General features: G+C 41.7%; 1 protein-coding gene and 1 long non-coding RNA gene across 6 annotated transcripts in view; one reads left to right on the top strand and one right to left on the bottom strand.

Annotated features, from left to right (window-relative positions):
- Positions 1-18,634, bottom strand: part of LOC140725584 (endothelin-converting enzyme 2-like) — a 128,801-nt gene that overhangs the window by 99,531 nt on the left and 10,636 nt on the right. The window contains exon 1 of one of the 5 annotated variants that reach the window (XM_073041222.1): positions 859-1,144. The exons of 1 other annotated variant lie outside the window; for it this stretch is intronic. In XM_073041222.1, coding sequence (XP_072897323.1) covers positions 859-861 — 3 coding nt within the window. In that variant the 5' untranslated portion in view covers positions 862-1,144. Of the gene's footprint in view, positions 1-858; positions 1,145-18,634 lie in introns of those variants that run through there. 3 more of the 5 variants (XM_073041223.1, XM_073041225.1, XM_073041226.1) reach the window with 3 other exon arrangements.
- LOC140725585 (uncharacterized) lies at positions 13-17,484 on the top strand. Its single transcript, XR_012098379.1, has 3 exons — positions 13-572; positions 1,680-1,733; positions 17,301-17,484. It is a non-coding gene; the product is annotated as an uncharacterized lncRNA (long non-coding RNA).

The raw sequence follows: 18,634 nt of genomic DNA, 5'->3' as shown, positions 1-18,634 counted from the left end.
CACCATCAGGAAATTAAAGCAACGTGTGAATTCTGACAATTAATTTAGTTGGAGGGAGCGACTGTTGCACGCAGCCCCACCTCGCGTTTTCCCACATGAAAAGCAAGTCCATTTATATTTGTGGGAGAAAGAAATGCTAGTGCAAGAAGCGGATCACACGCATACAGACACTGACTGCATTCCGTAAACATCACTCCTGCCACCGCAGATTTACAAAAGACAGTCCGAGGGGTAGGTGGAGGGGGCAGCAGCCGATCTCATTCCAATGCCCCCTCCTCTCCCTCTCCACCTCTCAGCTGTCGGCGCCTGTGCCGGAAGCCCAGTACGGGGACAAACACTAGGCCAGCTGCCCACCACTCGACACCACTTCGGGAAAGTTCTTCAACAGAAATGTTGGGAGCTCACTGCGGCTGCAGAAAACATCGCACTACCCGCTTGCCATTGTTCCCTCCGGGCCGAATCGTCAAGCGGGTTGAAACCATTAAAGCGGAAAGGCGGTGTACGTTATACAAGCGCAGACCGAGTAAAGAGCAATAAGTACTGCCCAGCTGACGATATACGAAGGGCGATAAGTAAGTGCCAAGCCCATAATATGGGTACGATAAAAAGAATTAAACAATTTGCCTGCCACCGAGTTAGTCTTTGGGCTCCTAGAAAACCACGAGAGTTCACTGACTCTCTACCTTTCGCTGAGATGCCAATAGAAACCTGTGCAACAAGCGCATATTTTCTTCTGCTTGTTATGTAATAAATACACCAAAGAATAAACAGGAGAAAAATGCAAATGTACAGATTTTTTGAATTCGACGCTTATATTAACGTTATATTCCGAAGTTTATGAGATCGATAGATCCTCACCATGTAACTGTTTTTCGTGATCTTAATTCAATTGTGACAACAAATTAGCAGCAAATGTCGGAGTGAATGTTGCAGGCATCAGGTAGAATGTGACCGCTCCACTCACCATCTCGATGCGTGCCTGTGGACTCCGAGAGCAGCAAATGCAGCAATTCCACACTCGCGCGGCTACAAAGACCCGAAGCGGAAGTCAGAAATCCCTCGCACCCAGCTATTGTGTCAAGAGAGGGTCTGGGTTTGGTTTGGCCCAATGACTTTCGCTGATTTCGTGCGAGTAACGTGGGGGGGGGGGGGGGGGGGGAGAGAGAAAAAAACCTTCCCTTTTCCCGCTTCTTATCCAATGGACTGAAAGGTGGCGCACAAACCTCGCTGGCGCACCGCAAGCTTGGCCTTAAAGGGAGATTGCACTCGAGGAAGCGGAAGGTAACGCGCGGTATTACGCACTGGAGAGATACGTAGGTCAGTAATCGAGAGAGACTGCTCGGAGCGTGTACTATTTTTTTACACATAAAATAAGCAAAGACTGAAATTTAAACTAAACATTCCAAGAACTTGCTCAATTGAGCTTTTTAATCGAGTGATCGGATCAATCTTTTACCATGTCACTCTGTTCAGTATGTATTTTAATGTAAATGTCTATTTCAAAGCATTAAAGCTTTTATTAACACAATAAAATGCATCTTATTACAAATATAGATCCATTGACACGACCAATCAATAATTTCCAGATAACCTGTCTGTTGTGCCAATGTCACAGAGCATGAGTGTAAAACACAGGCTTTGTTCAGCACCAAGTTGACTGGGTTTTGATTTTTCCACAGGGAAAATACTGGAGGGGAATACAGACCATACATGTCGCATAGACTACATACTTGGTAAGGATGTGTATAATCCGCAACTCAGTTCCATGATACTGTACCCAGATCTCAGTTTACTTCTACAATATTGTGCCCAATTTTCTATTCTGTTCAACGATCCTACTGATCCATACAACTCCCTGTTCAATTCTAAGATACAGTACACAATTCCCTGCCTAGTTCAAAGATACTATTTTCAGTTCAGTTTAGTGCACTACATTCAATTTTCAATTCAGCAATGGTGCAGTACCCAAATCCCAGTTCAGTTACACAGAAAGTAGAACAGTAAAACACAAGAACAGCCTTTCCGGCTCACAATGTTGTTCTGAACTAATTAACTAGTCATTAAATGTCTAACTGACCTAATCCCTTCTGCCTACACAACGTCCATTCTCTGTGTGTTCACGTGCCTCACAGCCTCTACCACCATCTGTGGAAGCGCATTCACGGCACTCACAACTCTGTGTGAAGAACTTGTCCTGCACACCTCCTCTGAACTCACCCCTCTCAACTTACATTGAACATATTATCTATCGTATTTATTATACTATAACCAATTACATATACAGTTAAATTAAACTACATCCAATGCAGTTCATATGAGAAAAGATAAGCAATGAAAAGGAAAGTTAAGGAAGATTTCTTCAATTATAAACTGGGTCTTCTATAGATTGGAATTGAAGTTTACTGTAATTGTCATTCAACCACACACATGATAACGGACAAATGAAACAGCATTCCTTTGGGAGCAACATGCAAAACATTGTCCTAACATTCACACACAGCACATAAAATTACCACAGCAGAAAAACATAGTTATAAGATATTAAATAAAAATAATACAGCCCAAGCCCCTGAGTGACATGGCTTGTCAATTGATAGTACATGGATGATTTTGAAGCCATGTTTCTGCAAGAACAGCCCGCAGCAATTTCTCATCTCGTGCAAGTGTGGCCGCAGACAAACATGATTGAGGGAGTGAACACTGCAGGTCAGCACCAACAGGAGGCACTGGCCCCCAACACAGTATGGAATCCAGCGGCTCACAGCCAGCTCTGGCGTCTCCTTCCCCGGCGGCTGCAAGAAGTGACCCAAGGCATGAGAGCCTGGTCCACGCCACAACCAAGGCCATGCAGCTCACCTGCCATTGGTCTTTCCAATGAACCAGTGAATCAGGCCCACAAACCAGGCCACGCACCATCAGTCTCACCAATGAACCAGTGAATCAGGCCCACAAACCAGGCCACGCACCATCAGTCTCACCAATGAACCAGTGAATCAGGCCCACAAACCAGGCCACGCACCATCAGTCTCACCAATGAACCAGTGAATCAGGCCCACAAACCAGGCCACGCACCATCAGTCTCACCAATGAACCAGTGAATCAGGCCCACAAACCAGGCCACGCACCATCAGTCTCACCAATGAACCAGTGAATCAGGCCCACAAACCAGGCCACGTACCATCAGTCTCACCAATGAACCAGTGAATCAGGCCCACAAACCAGGCCACGCACCATCAGTCTCACCAATAAACCAGTGAATCAGGCCCACAAACCAGGCCACGCACCATCAGTCTCACCAATGAACCAGTGAATCGAGCTTGCAGTATTTTACATTACCAATATCCAACAGGGACTTGCAATCACAATAAAAAAAATCCAAGCCAATTATTTTCACCAGTTGTTGGATCGCGCACCACCTCCTACGGCTTCTCCCCGGGTGGCTGAAGAGTTCAGCTCCATCGCTACCAAACAACTTGCTAGTGGGGTAGACCTGCCATACTTGATGTTTTCAATATCCAACAGTGCCTTGCAATCATAAAAAAAGGCATAAAGGATGAACAATTTCACCACTGGTTGGACCCAGAAAGGCCGCTACGCCCAAGCATGCCACCATCTTACTGGATTCAATATTTCACATTGTGATGAAGGTCTCAGCCCCAAGTCTCAACTGTTTATTTCCTCCATAGAGGGTGCCTAACCTGCTGAGTTCCTTCAGCATTCTGTGAATGTTGCTTAAGATTTCCAGTATCTGCAGAATCTTGGGTTTATAAATCGGATTTTCATTATTTTTCTGCACCACAGAATCTAATAAGGATGATTATTTTCAGATACATTCAGGAATTTCATGTATTTGCACACGAAATTACATTTGACCTCCCACTGAGGGGCTATTTTCAATGTAAATCCTTCCAATGATAAGACCAGAAAATACTGAAAATACATAATATGTCTAGCAACTTCTATGGATAAAGAAACAGAGTTAATGTTTCAGGCTGATAATCTTTCTTTATCAATGAAAATTCTTTGACCTGAAACGTTAACTTGATTCTTTGCTCTATTGCCTAATCTACAGGGCATTTCCATTGTTTCGTGTTTTGATTTCAGATTTCCAGCATTTTTCTTTTATTTTGCTTTTTGTTTATTCTGTAATATTGTTAACGATTATTTCATTGGTGCCCCACACCACATGTAAAACTCGGAGCTGGTAATATATTACTATTCATTCTTTGCTGGTGAGACTAAATCCTGGAAAACCCTATCCATCAGCATTGTGGAGTTCGTTCACTAGAAGGACTATGGCAATTCAAGAAGGTAACTCATCACCATATTTTCAAGGGCAATTAAATATGAGCAATACAACAAAATACTTTGTGGTCCCTGGTTGACTTTTCATTTAATAGGCCACACAAGTCAAAAGTGTGGTAAAGAGGCAATACTGCATGCTTGCCTTTATTAATTAAGGCACTAAGTTCAAGAGTCAGGAAGTCAAGTTGCAGCTTTATAGAACTCTGGCTAGGCGATATCAAGCGTATGGCTTCAGGTCTGGTCCCTCCATTATAGAGTTCAATCCGGATATGGAGTTCAATCCGGACATGGAGTTCAATCCGGATAAGTGTGAGGTGATGCATTTTGGAAGGACAAACCAGAAGACTGGGTACAGGATTAATGGTCAGTTACTTAAAAGTGTGAATGAACAAAGGGACCTTGGGGTTCAAATCCACACATCCCTCAAGGTCGCTGCACAGGTTGATAGGGTAGTTAAGAAGGCCTATGGGATGCTAGGCTTCATTAACAGGGGGATTGAGTTCAAGAGTAGAGAGGTCATGTAGCAACTGTACAACTCTCTGGTGAGACCACACTTAGAGTATTGTGTTCAATTCTGGTCATCTCATTATAGGAAGGATGTGGAAGCTATGGAGAGGGTGCAGAGGAGATTTACCAGGATGTTGCCTGGTTTGGAGAACAAGTCATATGAAGCAAGGTTAGCAGAGCTGGGACTTTTCTCTTTGGAGCGTAGAAGAATGAGAGGGGACTTGATAGAGGTCTACAAGATTATGAGAGGGATAGATAGGGTGGATAGTCAGTACCTGTTTCCCAGGGAACCAATAGCAAAGACCAGAGGGCATATATACAAAAATAAGGGTGGAAGTTTAGGGGAGACATCAGGGGTAAGTTTTTTTACACAGAGGGTTCTGAGTGCCTGGAATGACTTCCCAGGGATGGTGGTGGAGGTTAAAACATTAGGGGGATTTAAGAGCCTCTTGGACAGGCACATAGATGAAAGAAAAATAGAGGGTTATGGGGTAGTGTGGGTTTAGTACTTTTTTTAAGGACTATATGGGTCAGCACAACATGGAGGGCTGAAGGGCCTGTACTGTGCTGTAGTGTTCTATGGTTCTTTTATAGAATAAATGTAGAGGCTTTGGAAAGAGTACAGAAGGGATTTACCAGGATGCTACCTAATTAGATAGCATGTACTATAAGGAGAGGTTGGACAAACAGTGTATTTCTGGAGCAGGGGAGGGTGTGAAGCCACCTGAATGAGTTTATAACTCTGAGAGGGAAAGTTCAATTTTTTTTAAGAAAGAGTGCTTTGTGCCTGGAATGCACTGACAAGGGTGGCGGTAGAGGCAGATATGATAAAGATGTTTAAGTGGCTCTTAGATAGCTACATGACTTCGCAGAGAATGGAGACATAGGGGTCACATGCTAGCAAAAGGAATTATTTAATCAGATGTTATTAGCTTAATTAGTTTGACACAACAAATGGGCCAAAGGACCTGCTCCTGTTATGAACTGTTTTATGTTTTTAATTTTAGAAATAATACCCCATATGGAAGCTTCAGCATCCTTCTGTCAAAGAAAATAATAGGATTATATATTTTAAAACTGTTGGTTATAAATATATTACAAAATATCTTGTCATTTTTCAGCCTCAGTAATGGTTTAAACCTGCACCAGCTCCATTTTTAAAGGTACTGACCTTGATCTTTTACTCACACTGTTCTTTAGGTGCAAAACAAGCTTTTATTTGTGTCTGATGTTGTTGGTATTGGTTTGACGCCATTTTGAGTTGGGTGTGTTTTAATTGTCCTAGGATGTAAACAGATGGTGTGGACCGTGCAATTGTACTACATGGCCCCATTGTTTTCCATTCCATTATAGTCACACAATCACTCATAAGGGCTTCTTTTCCCTTGAGCACACCCCAGCTCCCATTTCCCATGGATACAGCCTTGGCTACCATTCTGTTCACATGCACATACTGCCTTCTCTGGACTTCATTGTCAATAAATTGTCAGATTACTTGTCTGACAAAGCACCAGATGAGCAGAAATGTCGTTGCTTTGCATGCTTTTTATAAATACAGTTTAAATCATTAAAGAGATCATTCAAGATTGTCAAAAATATCCAAAGAGGTGGAGCTAATGTGGTCTGTTACAGCTAACAGATTATGGCAATCAGCTGGAAAAAAACACACATTCTAGGGATGCTATGGGATTTGCTGATAAGTTGAACCAACAAATGAAAAAAAAGGAAGATATCAAACATTAGTGATATTTGCTCTTGTGCCTCTGTTAAAACAATTTATATCCTGAGCTAAAGATGACTGAAACCTCTTTGAGTCTGTTAATAGAATGAATACTTCGTGAAAACTTTCAACTGGTAATCGCATAGACCAGCTCAGATACCCACTGCTGAACCCATCTGGTTTACTCTCTAATTTGCAGTGGCCTCATCTATTTTTTCTGTCAGAAATGTATCCACTTGTAGCATAACACAGACATGAATCCACCTCCCAAGAGATCTCCAGGTTATTACATGCAATGACTGGGTCCATTTATACAGCTGCAGGTCCTCTATAGCAGCATTTGCAAAAACATGAACTGAATGGGAGACACTGAAGCAACAGAAGGCACTTGCAGAGCCGTAAGTCCCGTCAAGCTGAATGACATGAGAGAGATATCAGAGGAGAATGGAGCAGTAAAGTGTTTCAAAGACTGCTGTCAATCAAGAAAGTTGTATGCCTTTTGATGTCATTATTGACTTTGATTGGGGCTCGCTTAATATTGTGTAATACTAAAGAGCCCTTTTGGAGGGGTTCAAATATTGCTATTAAGATGTACAGAAAGATTTTCAGCTAGTATACTTGATTGCCACCCAACCCACTTCCTCTAAATTCCATTCCCAAAATCACAGTAAAGCATGGCTTACAACCTACAAGGAACAGTGAGGCAGCTTTTTGGGAGCCCTGGTTCAATGCTAAACACAAGAGATTCTGCAGATGCTGGAAATCCAAAAAGACACACAGAAAATGCTGGAGGAGCTCAGCAGTTCAGGCAGCATTAATGGAAATGAATAAACAGTTGACGCTTCGGGCCAAGACCCTTCATCGAGGCTGGAAAGGAAGGGGGAAGATACCTGAATAAAACAAAATGGGGGAGGGGAAGGAGGACAAGCTAGCAATGTGATAGGTGAAACCTGCTGGTTGGTGGAGTGGGGATGAAGTAAGAAGCTGGGAGGTGGTAGTTGAAAAAGGCAAGGGCTAGAGAAGAAGAGATCTGATAGGAGAGGAGAGTGGCCAAGGAAGAAAGAGAAGAAGGAGGTGCAACAGGAGGAAGTGATGGGCAGATGTGGAGAAGTGATGAGTCTAGAGTGGGGAATAAAAGAGGTGGTAAAGGGGAGGGGGAGAAAAAAGTTACCAGAAGAAGAAATTGACATTCATGCATCAAGTTGGAGGCTACCTAAACAGAATATGAGATGTTGCACCTCCATCCTGAGAATGGCCTCCTTATGGCCAAAGAGGAGGTCCTGGACCTCTGCACTACTACAGATTGCCAGGTATGATCGTGGTTGAAGGATGGTGGCAGTTGAGAGCTGAATGTCCAAGGTTACACGTTATATCGGAGGGATAGGAAGGTAGGCAGAGGGGGTGGCACGGCTCTACTGGTAAAGAATGGCATCAAATCAGTAGAAAGATGTGACACAGGATCAGAAGATGTTGAATCCTTGTGGGTTAAGCTAAGAAACTGCAAGGGTAAAAGGACCTTGATGGCAGTTATATACAGGCCTCCCAACAGCGGCTGGGAGGTGGACCACAGTTTACAAAAGGAAATAGAAAAGGTATGTCAAAAGAGTAATGTTATGATAGTCATGGGAGATTTTAACATGCAGGTCGATTGGAAAACTCAGGTTGGTAATGGATCTCAAGAGAGTGAGTTTGTTGAATACCTGAGAGATGGCTTTTTAGAGCAGCTTGTCGTTGAACCTTCTAGGGGATCAGCTATACTGGATTGAGTACTATGTAATGAACCAGAGGCAATAGGGGAGCTAAAGGTAAAAGAACCCTTAGGAACTAGTGACACAATATGATTGAGTTCAACATGAAATTTGATAGGATGAAGGTAAAGTCTGACATAGCAGTATTTCAGTGGAGTAAGGGAAATCACCATGGTATGAGAGAGGGGAGTTGGCCAAAGTAAATTGGAAGGAGCTGCTGGCAGGAATGTCAGCAGAAGAACAATGGCGTGAGTTTCTGGAGAAAATGAGGAAGGTGCAGGACATGTGTATTCCAAAAATGAAGAAATACTCAAATGACAAAATAGTACAACCATGGACGACAAGGGAAGTCAAAGCTAATGTATAAACAAAAGAGAGGGCATACAACAAAGAAAAAATTAGTGGGAAGATAGAGGATTGGGAAGTTTTTAAAAACATACAGAGAGTAACTAAAAGAATTCTTAGAAGGGAAAAGATGAAATATGAAAGCAAGCTAGCAAATAAAATCAAAGTGGTTAGTAAAAGCTTTTTCAAGTATGTAAAAAAATAAAAGATCAGACTGCTAGAAAATGAGGCAGGAGAAATAATAACGAGGGACAAGGAGATGGCAGATGAACTACATTAGTATTTTGCATCAGTCTTCACTGTGGAAGACACTAGCAGTGTGGAGATGCTGTAGTGTGTGAAAGAAGAGAAGTGGGTGCAGTTACTATTACAAGGGAGAAGGTGCTCAAAAGTATATAAGTTACCTGAACCAGATGAACTGCACCCTAAGGTTCTGAAAGAGGAAGTGTTAGAGATTGTGGCAGAATTAGAAGTGATCTTTAAAAAAGGTCATTGGACATTTTGGTGCCAGAGGACTGGAGAATTTCAAAGGTCACTCCACTCTTTAAAAGAAAGGAGGAAGGCAACAGAAAGGAAATAATAGAATAGTTAGCCTGACCTTAGAGGCTGGGAAGATGTTAGAGTCAATTGTTAAGTATGAGGTGATGGAGTATTTGGTGACACAGGACAAGATAGGACAAAGTCAGCATGAGGGTTCCCTTAAAGGAAAATCCTGCCTGACGAACCTGCTGGAATTCTTTGAGGAGATTACAAGTAGGACAGATAAAGGAGATGCAGTGGATGTTGTATATTTGGACTTTCAGAAGGCCTTTGACAAAATGCCACACATGAGGGTGCTTACCAAGTTAAGAGTGCATGCTATTACAGGAAAGTTACTAACGTTGTTTGAGCATTGGCTGATTAGAATAAAAGGATCCTTGTCTGGCTGCAAGTGATTAGTGGTGTTCCACAGGGGTCAGTTTTGGGACCACTTCTTTTTATGCTGTATATGAATGATTCAGATGATGAAATAGATGGATTTTTTTGCCAAGTTTACAGATGATACAAAGATTGGTGGAGGGGCAGGTAGTGTTGAGGAAACGGGTAGGATGCAGAAGGACTTGGACAGATTAGGAGAATGGGCAAGAAAATGGCAAATGAAATATAACATTGCAAAGTGCATGGTCATGCACTTGGTAGTAGAAATAAATGTGTGGACTATATTCTAAATGGGGAGAAAATCCAAAAATCTGAGATGCAAAGAGACTTGGGAGTCCTTGTGCAGAACACCCTAAAGGTTAACTTGCAGGCCGAGTTAGTGGTGAGGAAGGCAAATGCCATGTTAGCATTCATTTCAAGAGGTCTAGAATACAAGAGCAGGGATGTGATGCTGAGGCTTTATAAGGCACTGGTGAGGCCTCCCTTGAGTATTGCGAACAGTTCTGGGCTCCTCATCTTAGAAGAGATGTGCTGGCATTGGAGGGGGTCCAGAGGAGGTTCACAAGGATGATTCCAGGAATGAAAGTGTTATCATATGAGGAACATTTGATGGCTCTGGGTCTGTATTCGCTGGAATTTCAAGGATGAGGGGGGATCTCAATGAAACCTTTCAAATGTTGAAAGGCCTAGACAGAGTAGATATGGAAAGGATATTTCCCATGGTAGGAGAGTCTGGGACAAGAGGACCCAGCCTCAGGACAGATGGACGTCCATTCAAAACAGAGATGCAGAGAAATTTCTTTAGCTGGAGGGTGGTGAATTTATGAAAATTGTTGTCACCTGCAGCTGTGGAGGCTAGGCCACTGGGTGTATTTAAGGCAGAGATTAATAGGTTCTTGATTTGACATGGCATCAAAGGTTACGGGGAGAAGGCTTGGAAATGGGGCTGAGGAGGAGAAAAGGATCTGCCATGATTGAATGGTGGAGCAAACTCAATGGGCCAAATAGCCTAATTCTGCTCCTATGTCTTATGGACCAACACGTCGGAACGGAAATGGGGATAGGAATTAAAGTGGTTGGCCACTGGGAAATACTACTTTTTGCATATGAAGCGGAGGTGCTTGACAAAGTGATCCCCCAACTATTTGAAGTACAAGCAACGCACACAAAATGCTGGTGGAATGCAGCAGGCCAAGCAGCATCTATAGAAAGAAGCACAGTTGATGTTTCGGGCCGAGACCCTTCATCAGGACTAACTGAAAGAAAAGATAGTAAGAGATTTGAAAGTAGGAGGGGGAGGGGTGAAGCTAAGAGCTGGAAAGGTGATTGGCAAAAGGGATACAGAGCTGGAGAAGGGAAAGGATCATGGGATGGGAGGCCTAGGGAGAAAGAAAGGGGGAGGGAAGCACCAGAGGGAGATGGAGAACAGTCTCTGCCTCTCTCACAATCACTCTTTGCCTGTTCTCCATCTCCTTTTGCTGCTCCCCACCCCTTCTTTCTCCCTAGGCCTCCCATCCTATGATCCTTTCCCTTCTCCAGCTCTGTATCCCTTTTGTCAATCAACTTTCCAGCTCTTAGCTTCACCCCTCCCCCTCCTGCCTTCTCCTATCATTTCGGATCCCCCCCCCCCCTACTTTCAAATCTCTTACTATCTTTTCTTTCAGTTAGTTCTGACGAAGGGTCTCAGCCCGAAACGTTGACTGCTTCTTCCTATAGAGGTTGCCTGGCCTGCTGCATTCCACCAGCATTTTGTGTGCGTTGCTTGAATTTGCAGCATCCGCAGATTTCCTCGTATTTGAAGTACAATACTACTTTTTTAAGTTGCCCATTATTTCATTCAACAACTCAATCAAGTTAGTTGGATGTGATTTTCTTCTGACAAATCCATGTCAGCTATCATTTACTAAGTCTTCTCATTCCAAATTGGTACTCTCCACAATTTGGCTCCAAATAACCTTGCAAGAAAATGCCATTACTATTTGATGTTCCTAGACAGAGGGACAGGTTGCCACACTTCAGCGGTCAGTTGGCCAAAAGCTATTAAACCAACAAGAAGATCTGTACGGATAGACAATGGAGCAGATGACTTTTGGATAATTTTACAATATTTGTAATAGGAAAGACAATTGTTTGTAATTGGTTAATTATTGTTACATGCACCAAGATACAGTAAAAATGATTTTGTTTGCATGCATTCAGAAAGATCATTTCGTACATGGTTTAGATAGAGTAGACATGAAGAGGATGTTCCCTTATAGTGGGATAGTCTAAGACCAGGGGACACAGCTTCAGAATAGAAAGACATCCCTTTAGAACAGAGATGAGGAGGAATTTCTTTAGCCAGGAGGTGGTGAATCTGTGGAATTCATTGCCTCAGACAGCTGTGGAGGCCAAGTCACTGGGTATATTTAAAGCAGAAGTTGATAGGTTCTTGATTAATCAGGGCATCAAAGATTACAGGTGGAAAGCAGGAGCATGGGGTTGGGAGGGATTAAAACTTAACGATCATGGAATGGCAGAGCAGACTCAGAGGGCTAAACAGCCTATTTCTGCTCCTATGTCTTTTCATTACATTGAGGTAATACAAAAAGGCAAAACAGAATGCAGAATATAGTGTTACTATACTTGTCCACCGGCTGAGGAATACAGTGCAAGTAGACCAATAAAGTAGAAGGGCCATGACGAGGTCGATTTTCCAAAACAGCTGCTGCAATAAAATGATTTAATAGACTATTTATAATCTAATGTTTTAATCATAATGTTCCAAAAGTTCACCCGGTAAAATACATTTTAGGAATATACTTAGCTAGTTCTAAATTTTTAATGTGCTAACAATAAGGAATAAATTTAAAGGTGTTCCTAAAATCCGAATGTACGATTAAGATCATGCCAATAAATTCTTAGACATACTGAACCCTCATACATACTGAGTACTGCATTTAACCCGGTGACAACAGTATTGCTACAAGGGTAAGATCTTTCCTTACAAAGAATACAGGAAAAGTAAGTCATTTTGCTACATTTTGTTCAGTATAGTAGTCTTTCTGGAATAAGTGCTGAAACACTAGAACATCCAACCTGCAGTTACTCCAGCTTTCATCATGTATAACTGTGTTTGCTGGATTAGCATACTCAGTTACAGAATCCTGAACTGCAAACCCCTCAACTACTCACTTATCATTGAAGATAGTTCCGTATCTCACCTGTGGGGACTGGAATCTCCGGACCATTGTAGCAGCCGCTGGTTTCTGCTACTGGTGATGCAGGCTTTATCAAAATATTCCTGTGCAACAGGACAGCTTAATTTCAGAAAACCTCCAGATGAATGCAACTCTGGGTAATGGACAGGGTCAGTGGCTTAGTCTGGAACCAGGGAATGATGAGTTGTTGAAGAAAGCAAAAACAAGCCCTGGTATACTGAAAATCATAATGGAAAACCTAATAATAAATATCTTACCTTGCAAAAAAATCCTAAAAAGGGAAGAAAGCCAATTGCTTCCTGCTGTTTCTTTCTGGTTTTAATAGCCCAATCACTTCCAAAGGTAGAAGGACTGAGGTATCTTTCTAGTTATATCATCTTTCCAAAGTGGGGTGCAGAGCTGAAATTCAGATTTTGGTTTTAGTCGACTGAACAGACAAGCAATTCAAACACTATCTTCACTCGATAAAAGCTACTTTGCTACTCCATCAGATCCAGCAAATAGAGAAAATTCAGATGTGGAGAGTCCTTTGTTACAGCGTTATAATTCTGTCCGTTTCAGTGGAGACAAAATTAGGTGGGATGCTTAAACATAGAAAACCTACAGCACAATACAGGCCCTTCAGTCCACAAAGTTGTGCCGAACATGTCCCAACCTTAGAAATTACTAGGCTTACCCATAGCCCTCTATTTTTCTAAGCTCTAAGTACCTATCCAAAAGTCTCCTAAAAGACCCTATTGTATCCACCTTCACCACCGTTGCCGGCAGCCCATTTCATGCACTCACCACTCTCTGAGTAAAAAACTTACCCCGACATCTCCTCTGTACCTACTCTCCAGCACCTTAAACCTACATCCTCTTGTGGCAACCATTTCAGCCCTGGGAAAAAGCCCTCTGACTATCCACACAATCAATGCCTCTCATCATCTTATACACCTATCAGGTCAGAGCTTAAATGGATCATCTCACAAAATCCAATATATAAATAATATATAAATAAATGTACAAATAATAAAAATGAGTTGCAATTCTCTGTGCAACACGTTTTAATTCTGTGGCGAAATGAGAGTAAGATTAGTAATGATACCATAGAGAGGATTGTGATGGGGCAGAGGGGTTTGGACATGGGGATTGGAGAGCTGGCTGATCAGGCAGCAGTATCCAGGTTGGCCAGGTCATTCAGGATAACCATTTGGTAAATAACCAAATTTGGGAATCTGCAAACTTCAAGCTGAGTGGGATCCCAGGAAGGGATAGGTATTCTGGCTCTGTCATTGACTCATGGGATGGGGTGGAAGGGAGTAAGGGGTTGGAATGGGGAGGACAGATGCTCCACAGAGGCAGCTAGAGTCTGAGAACCTTGCTACTTAATGTACTTATGCATATAGATGTGAATGAGCTCCTTATAACTAGTAAGATGTTTATTTAATCAAGAAATGATCAAGACATATTTTAGGCTAATTACTAATCTGAGATATGTGCAGATGATGAATAATTTTGAATGAAGTGAAGACCAATTGGGTATCACACACAGCCTCAGGCCTTTCTACATCTACCCACAGCACAATCCTTAACAATAGCTAACTCTCAGACAGAGTGCACCAATACCCATCTCACTGCTTATAGTACTGATGCAGAAAATATCAAAAGTGGTTCTATTCTGCTAGTAACCATTGAAACATAGAAAATCTACAGCGCATTACAGGCCTTTCAGCCCACAATGTTGTGCCAACCATGTAACCTACTCTAGAAACTGCCTAGGATTTTCCTACTGCATGGCCCTTACTTTTCTAAGCTCCATGTAACTATCTAAGAGTCTCTTAAAAGACCCTATTGTATCTGCCTCCACCATCATCGCTGGCAGTGCATTCCAAGCATCCACCACTCTGTGTGAAAAACTTACCTCTGACATCCCCTTAGTACCTCCTTCCAAGCACCTTAAAACTATGCCCCCTCATGTTAGCCATTTTGGCCCTGGGAAAAAGTCTCTGGCTATCCTTACATCATCTTGTGAATCTCTGTCAGGTCACCTCTCATCCTCTGTCACTTCAAGGAGAAAAGGCCCAAGTTCACTCAACCTATTCTCATAAGGCATGCTCCCCAATCTAGGCAACATCCTTGTAAATCTCCTCTGCACTCTCTCGATAGTATCCACATCTTTCCTGTAATGAGGTGACCAGAACTGAACACAGTACTCCAAGTGGGGTCTATCTAAGGTCTTATATAGCTGCAACATTACCACACAACTCTTGAAATCATTCCCACAGCTGATGAAGGCCAACACACCCTACGCCTTCTTAACAACACTGTCAACCTGCACAGCAGCTTTGAGCGTCCTATGGATATGGACCACAAGATCACGCTGTTCCTCCACACTGCCAAGAGTCTTACCATTAATATTATATTCTGAGTTGAATATTATATTGAGTTGGCCTTGTTTGTATTTGTAGAATTAATTGACCAATAACCCTTTGCAGGGATTTTTAATCTAGTACTGAATACACAAATATATATGATATGTTTCATAATATTACATGTTGCAGTAATCAAATTCAGCAATGTTTTACAATGTTCCCGTTTCCAGTATTGTAGCCAAATAAATATATTGGCATTTTGTCTAACAACACACACAAAATGCTGGACAAACTCAGCAAGTCAGGTAGCATCTATTAGGGGAATAAACAGTCAAAGTTTCAGGCCCAGACACTTCATCAGGATTAGAAAGGGGGCAGAAGCCAGAACAAGGCTTTTCCTACTTTCATTGACTATAAGAAATGTAGCTGTCAGACTTGTGAGATTGGCAAAAACAATATTTTGAGAGGGGAGGTGTGTCCCTTTTTCACAGGTATCATCGGTACACTTGCAAAATTCAAAAATACGACTTCACATTTCAAGTTAATTACAACAGCAAGGCAGGGCAATTGTCAGTGAGAGGGGATAGCAAGTTCAACAGAGTCACCAAGGGTTTGCTAGGCAGTACACATTGTATCATGCACACCTAAGTAATAACCCAGACATTCCAGCCCATGGTGAACTTAATTGAATCTTTTTAGGTCTGTCAACTGCAAATTCATTGCAAAATGCATTACTTCCTGAAAATTGCCTTACATGGGTGGGGTGCAGGTGTCATCAAAGGAGAGACACTATTTGAAGTGAGTATTTAGTTGCCATACCATATAATAAATAGCAAATATAATTAATTTATGAAAAGCTACAAGGATTGGCTTCACTGGCTGCTTAATGTAACCTGTAGTTTTGCCTACAATGTATAGAGTAATGCTTTGCCTGCATTTTATCTCACGTTGTAGTCCAGCTCATTTTTATATATGGCATCTACCTCCATCTATTTTCTACTCTTGCTAATTAACTAAGTTTATTATTTGACTTAATGGTGTTGTGACTGTTATCAAAATCACCAGAGAGACACTGAAGCAGGTAATCTAGAAGTCTTTATTCATCACAAGAAGCAGGCATTCTTCTGGAGACACTCTCAGTCGAGCCTCACAAATCCAAAAGTATGTCACATTTTTATGCCCTTAAGATCAAAGGTAACAGCAGGTCATTCAATACGGTTTCAAAAGTTATAATGACATTGTTCACTTCAATATTTTTGGGTTGACAACACTTCATTTGAATTACATATCAATAGTAGGAGATACCTTTGAATGTTTATAACACCTTTGTCACAAAATAATTCACACAAATGATCTAAAATCGTCTGAAGACACAGAGTCAGACACCCAAAATTAATGTTGTTTGGGCATCTTTGAGTACACAAGTATCCTGAGTACACAAAAACTATAGATTGCCTATACTTGTGACCATGTTTGATGTGCTAAGTGACATCAGTCTGGTCTACCAACATGAACTCAAGTCACAATGGTGTAAGTTACTTAGCCCATGTTGCCTGGTTTGATGCAGGCCTATTGACAGAACCGCACTGTCTTAATGTTTGGCTGATGCTTATACAAACCTCTCATGGACACCATTTTGCAAACCACATCTCTTTGTCGGTGAACCAGCCTATTTATTCTTGTTTGAAATAATATCTGTTGTATTCACATAACTCCAGAATACTCCCAACCAGATTCTAAGGGAAGAGTGAGTATCACATTATATGTAGCAAGAAATTATTAAGATAGTAGTCCAGAACACATTCTGATGTTTTTTTGGGGGTTAAGAAAGCAAATGCATTATTTTACTAGATTAAGAATCGAAAGACCTGGGCTTTGACCTAGGGTCAAGAGCTCAAAACCCCTAAGGGAACAAGGAAATTATATTTCAGTGAATACAAGCTGAAATGAAGAACTAAAGAAACAGTAACCAAGATGTTATGGCAGGGTTTCTCAACTGGGGTCCATGAGAGTTCACTAGGAGATCATGATTTGAATAAAAACATCGTTTTTTGAATCACGCTCGCAGTAGTTGTCAGTGACCAAGCAGCCCCATTAGCAGCCTCGTTAGAGGTCTCTTAGCCCAGGATGGCAGTGTGCAGCAGGACTCTGTTTATTTGGTTCAATATATGTTTTATATTTTATTAACCCCTGTGTTCTACAGACATGTCTGACGGTGCAATGTGGCGATTTTTGAAGAGGAGGATTCTAGGCCAAGACCTACAGACAATTCTGATATGGTTAATGATGAAGAATTACAATCTTTTTTTTTAAATATATTTTTATTGAAGGAATGACACAATACAGAATACATAATGGATTACATTTTCCTCCATTTTGCTTTTATATCTTACCCCCAAACAAACCTCCCCTCACCCTCCCTCCCCGAACATACCATGGCAGCTAATGTATTTACAATACAACAATTCACAACTACAAGTATGGACATTTCACAGCCATACCCCCACACTACTTCAAGATGAAGGCCCACACACATCCACAACATGTTAGATGATCCAGAATATACTCATATTACAATTCATCAACTACCCTGCGAGGTAAATCATATGCGTGTTAAAAGAGAGGCAACTTCCCAAGTACAATCAGATGCCCTCAACTAGTAGGTAATTCCTTAAGACTCCCAAAATATGACAAGAAAGGTCCCCATTTCTAATAGAACTTTTTCACAGACCCCCTCAAAGTGAATTTAATCTTTTCTAATTTCAGAAAAAACATTACATCCTCTAACTAAGCAGCAGCAGATGGGGGAGTGGCAGATTTCCAGACCAGCAAGATTCTCCTACGGGCCAGAAGCGATGTAAATACAACGATATCCAACTGGTTTGCATTTAAACCCAAAGTATCATCCGTCACACCAAATACAGCTATAAACGGGCAAGGTCTCAGTCTCACCCCCAAAACCTCACTGATAATTTTAAAAACTAGTGCCCAGTAGCCATCAAGCCGAGGGTAAGACCAGAATGCATGCACTAAACCAGCCGGAGAGAAGGAACACCGGTCACAGCCAGCGTCTGTCCCAGGATATATGTCAGCAAGCCTGGCTTTACTTAAATGTACCCTGTGTAAAACTTTAAATTGTATGAGCCCCAGTCTAGCACATGATGACGAGGAATGAACCCTATTCAATGCTTTTGCCCAGTATTCCTCAGCCAGATCCATACCAAGGTCATCCTCCCACCTAGTCTGTTTTGTTTAAATCTTGAACTTCCAAAGACATCAGCTGAGCGTATAGAACAGAGATCAGCCCTTTATTATTAAAGCTAAGAGAGAGTTTTTCCCACAACATAGCAGGTAGTAGATCAGGAAAAGAGGGAAATTTTTCCTTGACAAAGTGGCGAATCTGCAGATATTTTAAAAAATGATTATGCAGAAGGCCATATTTACTGCGCAGGTTATCAAAACTATCAAATATATTACCAGTGTACAAATCCTTAATGCGCAGAAGACTGTTCAAACCCCATTGTCTAAAAACTGAAT

This window comes from Hemitrygon akajei, chromosome 3, assembly GCF_048418815.1.
Source record: "Hemitrygon akajei chromosome 3, sHemAka1.3, whole genome shotgun sequence".
Classification (NCBI taxonomy): Eukaryota; Metazoa; Chordata; class Chondrichthyes; order Myliobatiformes; family Dasyatidae; genus Hemitrygon; species Hemitrygon akajei.
This window is presented reverse-complemented; position numbering and strand designations above follow the sequence as displayed.